General features: G+C 33.5%; 2 protein-coding genes across 2 annotated transcripts in view; both read left to right on the top strand.

Moving 5' to 3' along the window:
- Positions 1-5933, top strand: part of LOC108734336 (basic phospholipase A2 PA-12A) — a 72149-nt gene that overhangs the window by 59433 nt on the left and 6783 nt on the right. Inside the window, exons 2-5 of the mRNA XM_025973133.1 lie at positions 487-646; positions 965-1183; positions 1847-1953; positions 3571-3573. Coding sequence (XP_025828918.1) covers positions 978-1183; positions 1847-1953; positions 3571-3573 — 316 coding nt within the window. The 5' untranslated portion in view covers positions 487-646; positions 965-977. The remainder of the gene's footprint in view (positions 1-486; positions 647-964; positions 1184-1846; positions 1954-3570; positions 3574-5933) is intronic.
- The window catches only part of LOC112904032, a 14025-nt gene continuing 13595 nt past the window's right edge, over positions 5504-5933 (top strand). The window contains exon 1 of the mRNA XM_025973132.1: positions 5504-5688. Coding sequence (XP_025828917.1) covers positions 5586-5688 — 103 coding nt within the window. The 5' untranslated portion in view covers positions 5504-5585. The remainder of the gene's footprint in view (positions 5689-5933) is intronic.

Below are 5933 nucleotides of genomic sequence, written 5' to 3'. Positions count from 1 at the left end.
GGATCATCATCTTTTTAGTTGGAGACGCACTTCCATTTTCCCTATCCTGAGCTAATCTTCGTTATTCCTTAAACTGGAATATTCTAAATCCTTAACTATTTGTAAACAGTAGTCTAATAATCTAGGTCCACCTCTACTCCTCTTAACTACTACTTCTGATGCAATATTAGTCAATTTTGATGCTCCAGGCGAGAATACAACCCATCACTACTCATAGACACCTCTTATAATTATTTCTGCAATAGTCTAAAATAGTCCGATTCGAAAGACAGTGTATAGAGTGATTTTTCCTCTTTTAAAATTTTTAAATTAAAATCTATTTGACAAGCAAGATTCGACAGCAAGACCCATCCGATACAAAATGATGAAGAGGGAAATACCAATCAAAATTATTGATACTGATTTTTAGATTCTTTCTGGATGTATTTGTACCTACAGTTGTCATATATTTGTGGGCATTAGTGTATAAAGTTTTTGTTGTTTCAGATGCTACAAAATACGGTAACAGTAGTAATCCTTCTACAATACAAAAAGTTTTACTAACGCTAGTTGTCGTTGAAAAACCTCGTTTGCAAAATTTCAATGTGTATCTTGCAAGAACTGGCAAACCATTTGAGCCATCTCAAATTGCATCGCCACAACCTTAGTAAGTCAGTACCTACAATAAAATTGAACTTTTATTTGTAAGAACATAAGTAGCAAATGGTGGATGTCCACGACATGCATAAAAGAAAAAAGATTCTTTTGTATGATATATGGTTTTGCTGAACCATTTCATACAATAGAAACCTTCCTAAAGGGATAAAGGGTCTCCTGCGAGTAATTATATAATTTTTTGTTTAAATGACAACAAGTCCGCCTAATGAAATTTTTCTCTTCAGTGGATATGTTAATTAATTTTTCAATTTTTTAAATGTAGGGTGGTGTAAAAAATTTCTATTCTCAGTATAATTTTCACTTACAGTAATGCTTCTGAAATGATACTCAAATTTGAAAAATCCAAAAGTGAAATTCTGAATGATTTAAACATTTCAAATCAGAACGATACCCGTCCAAAGCGAAGTGTATTTGGCTTGTTCAACATGATCAGTTGTGCGACGGGATGCAACCCCTTAACTTATAAAAAATACGGGTGTTACTGTGGATTTCTAGGCTCTGGAATTGCTGTTGATGGAATAGATAAGTAAGCAAACTAAACAGTATGTCTATTGGCACAGGTGATTAATTTATGGGGGAATAAAACATTTTGTGTTATCATCATCTTCCTTTTCAGCGTTGACAAAATTTTTTAACGTAACGAAACGTCAGCTTGGCTATTACATAATTAAAAGCTTTTCACCACTCAAATAGTTTGAATTTTTCCTCAACACGTCGTATAAACAATTTCAACAAAATGCAGAACCACATCACCCACTCTATCTGCTGCTTTAAAATGCATTTTATAATTAATTACAAACAGAGTGGTAAACGCCATCTGTAGTACGGAATTAGATCCACTAAAGGTAGCAATTTACTACAGATAGATATCACTGCTGTATTTATTTATGCTGTGACTTGACCACCATGAACTTTTGTCCTGGATGGTGACGTGCCTACCACGTAAGGTTAGGATAAGTCTATATCCTTATGGACCTTGCTAAACATTTTTGAATTCCATTAAAGGTAGCAAAATGCCCTAAAGATGACGTTTACCACGCTATTTCTAGTAATTCACTGTTTCACTAATTTAGGACAAAATCACTAACATATATAATACACCTACATGCAAGCTGCTTTACTTGAAGTTATTTAATCTTAATTATTACTAGTAGAAGTAGAATTATATTAACATGATTGTTTTTATCAGGTGTTGTCAGCATCACGATTGGTGTTATTCGGCAGCTGATTGTCCAATGTGGTCTGAATATTTTATCCCTTATTATTGGATTTGTCACCGCAATGAACCGCTATGTGGTACGATTATTGCTATAACTGTAGAAATATTAAATCGTAAGCACGAATTTGCGTTTACACTCAGACGTAGCTACTCCAAATTTAGCTTAAGTTGAGTGTGCTGTAGTTGGGATGATCAAAATTGGCATAATTCGCAGTAAAACTGTCTCATTTACTTTCTTCTTTCTACTTACTAATTAGACCAGAGTTATTTCTGAAAGAACGCCTACATTTACTCACGATAGACGTTGTAGGTAGGGAATATCGTAAACATAGAAAAGAGATGTCAGGTATGAATTGCAGCGGACACTAATAAAGAAAATTAATGTGTAACAGAAAGAGATACACACAAGCAAAATATGAGAATGTTGCCAGCATTTTTAAAGGGCTTTAAAGACAGTTGTACAGAATATCATAAGCACAGAAAAGAGATGTCAGGTAGGAATTGCAGCGGACACTAATAAAGAAAAATGAATAACATTAGTAATATTTCAATAATTTTACGATGTGTAGTAATTTCCTTCAAATATCATGCTTGTATTTAACTAAAGTCTACAATATGTCTAAATCCAAACAAAAATGGCAATTCTTGGCTTGAAAATTACTTATGAACAAAGAAAATAAGAATTTTTGTCTTATTTGGATATTTTGAAGTCGGCAACGCCACNACTAAAATCAAAACAGTAAAAGTAAAAAGCAAAAGATATTTTTGTATTATTAAATAAGAACGGCGCATAATTGAAGTTAAATGCTTATGGTTTTAAATTTTACGTTTTACCGTTATCGACCAGAATTTTTAAAGGATAATGGGCCACGCTCGTAGAGGTAACGTCCGTGGATTATCCTTTCCAATACAAAAACAATACACTTTTGCTTAAGTTTACTATAATATAACATAAAAACCTATTTAAAACATACGTACATCGGTACCTCGGTGTGGTAACACCGATAAGAAAAGTAATGGAAAGATATTAGAGTATGGAGGTTGTAGTTTGAAATTCAAGTTAATTTAATTATCAAATTAGTTTAAATTACCGTGACCTCCTGTGTCATGTACCTACAACGAACTTGTTAAATTTATATGCAAAATAACAAAGAGGTCAAGAGTACACAATTACATAATGTACATATAAAAGAAATTAGCATTCCTTTTGGAATTAATTACTATACCCATCTATACCTGGTGTCTTACCATTTCTTAATATTTTAATGCTAACTCCAAACGTTTCACTTATTATGGAATAGCATATTTTATCTTTTTCCACGTTGTTATCTTTTTCTGGTCCAACGTCTGGTTTTGTTTAAAACCCAATATATCATTACCCGAGGAATCTATTCGTTGAGGAGCGTAGCTTAGGGTTCTTGTTGATGTAGGGTTGTTGTTATCGATAGCTCTTTTAGTGAATTTGGATTGTGGTTTTTTTTTTGATGTAGGGATTGGTGTAATTAAGATGTTGTTGTAAAGTGTGTTGGACGAAGAGAATTAGTCCAATCTCGCGACCTTACACTTCATTTTTCAATACAATTCCACGTTACATAAATACCTAATTGTTACGTATGTATGAGCCTAGCATTTTGAAATATGCAAGGACTTTTACCATCCGAATCCAGTATGGCGCTTTTGATATTCTTGCGCAGGCAGTGATGAATTAAGCAATTGCTACCCCTGTCCTTCATGAATATTCAGGATTGTGCGATATACAACAACAAATATTTAAATCATGATAAAATTCAAACAGGTCTTCACTTTAATATCGAAATGAAAAGTAACATTAAAAGCCATGGTGGGAAGTAGACTGTGTTGATTAAAAAAAAAATGTTTTACATTAGTTTGAATGGAGAATTTGCGATTAGTATGGATTAAAAATGAATAATGTATCCCTTGGCGATACTTTTTTTATTTTTATCCATACCGTATTTAACGTGGTTTCGGTGAAAGTTACTATGACTTGAACAATATTTCTTTTAAATTAAATATCGTAAGACATATTTATGTATGCAGCCGGCGAGATTGAGAAAACCATAATTAATTAAAATATTTCGTTGCTTGACTATTGCACAAAATGATTAATTTCATGATGTAAGTCTTCTGATGGGATTTATACTCTAACACACGTATGTATGTATACGCTCATCTAGGTAATTGACCATGTGAATTTCGCAATTACATCTTTTTTATTGCAGTGGTGAATGACACCAAAGGTCAAATGGGCAGTTGTCCAATCCAGTATTGAGGGGAAGGGGGTTAGGAGAATAGAAATATCAAATATTAAATATGGAAATACATTTTCCATTTAAAATAAATATTTTATAGTTGTTTGGGGAACCCATACATCGAGCTTCGAGGATAATCCCAGGCCTTTCAAGTGGTCATAAACTGTTGAATTTGATAAATTTAACCTCAATCCGATCTCACGTGTTGTTATTCGCCGGTTCACATCAACTAATGCCTTTATCGCGTCTTTATCAGCTTCAACCGGCCTTCCCGAACGTGGTGCATCTTCGACATCAAAATTGCCGGATCGAAATTTAGCGAACCAGTTCTGGCACTGGCGTACTGTCAACACACCTTCTCCATACACATCAGTCAATTTCTTTCTGGCTTGAACAGCATTTTTACCCTTTCTGTAGTAAAACAGTAAGATATGTCGAAAATGCTGCTTATCGCTCTCCATATTTAAAAGGGCACCAACCAAAAACTACTGCGTAGAATTAATTGGAATTTTTCACACACAAGCCTTGCTATATGAGCTCTCAAAGCATATAAAAATTATACGGCTTAAATGTGAAGTTGGGTGCAAAAGAATACAATTAAATCCTCTGTCGGGAAAAAACGAAATGACTTTCCGAACAACCCGATACATTTTAGGAATACGTATGCTCCAACAAGGAGCTGTCTGCAACGCGCTGATGAGATCCAACAAGATCGAAATCGCGATCGGCGTCTGGCAGTTTCGACAGAATACAGACCACTTCGAATTATTTTATTCGATTATGGTAACGTGCTTATCACGTTGAGGTTAGCTACGCCGGGATTCGTTTTAGCAAGTAGATATCCATACATTTAAATGGACCTTGTTGGAGCATACGTAATCCTAAAATGTAGCATCGTACTACAGGTGGCGTTTACCAGGCCATTTGTAGTAATTTCTAGTTAGGACAAATTCAAGTGTTCAGAAGTTATACGTAGGGGTTCACAAGTTTTAGATAAACTATAAAAAAGATTTACTTCTCCCTTCTCTTCTTCATTTATAGAGTTGTTTTTTATGTTATTTAAGCAATTTACGTAGTAACTTAAGTCAACCATTTCCACCACTTCTTTTGTTTGATAATAATAAACGAGTTGTTAAAGAGAAAAGGAAAATGCTTAGGATTTTTGTCATCTTGTGATTTTCAGTTCGTGACGTGATTTAGAACCATAACGCATAATAGTAATTGCCCATTGAAGGTAAAAGTACCATTTGAAGAGCAAGCAGCACATGTGAATGTGTCTGCTCCGTGTTCTACACGTGCGTTACGGAGTCCGCGCTGAAAATGGATTCAGTGAAAGTTAATTTTTTCAAACGTTGCCTTTGATCTTGGACATTTGCATTTTTTTTTATAAATTGCAAAGATAAATTTTAATATTTTGTGATTCTAACCAAAATTGGATAATGTTGGAAAAATTTGTAATGTCCGAAACTGTTAGTAGACGTTGCAGAAACCGAACATTGCTATTTATATTTTCTATAATAGTTTTCCACCGCAGTTTAACAGGTATGAATATGAATTACAATTTTTATCGTTAAGAAGAGCCTTTGGGTAAATTATTTATTATTTAGCCACCTTATGATAATTATTATTATTCGGCGTGCAGATTTAGGTATTATTGGTAATTGTATTAGGATCAATATGAGATATCAATAACATTTCTTTTTTGTAAAAAAAATTAAAAGGACAAAATAAAATAATTAACTGATTAATAGATGATTAATTAGTGATGATACTACTTTTGCTGTTAA

The sequence above is a fragment of the Agrilus planipennis genome, unplaced genomic scaffold (genome assembly GCF_000699045.2).
Source record: "Agrilus planipennis isolate EAB-ADULT unplaced genomic scaffold, Apla_2.0 scaffold83, whole genome shotgun sequence".
NCBI classification, from domain to species: domain Eukaryota; kingdom Metazoa; phylum Arthropoda; class Insecta; order Coleoptera; family Buprestidae; genus Agrilus; species Agrilus planipennis.
Note: the sequence above shows the minus strand (reverse complement) of the source record. Positions and strands in the feature narration are given on the sequence as shown.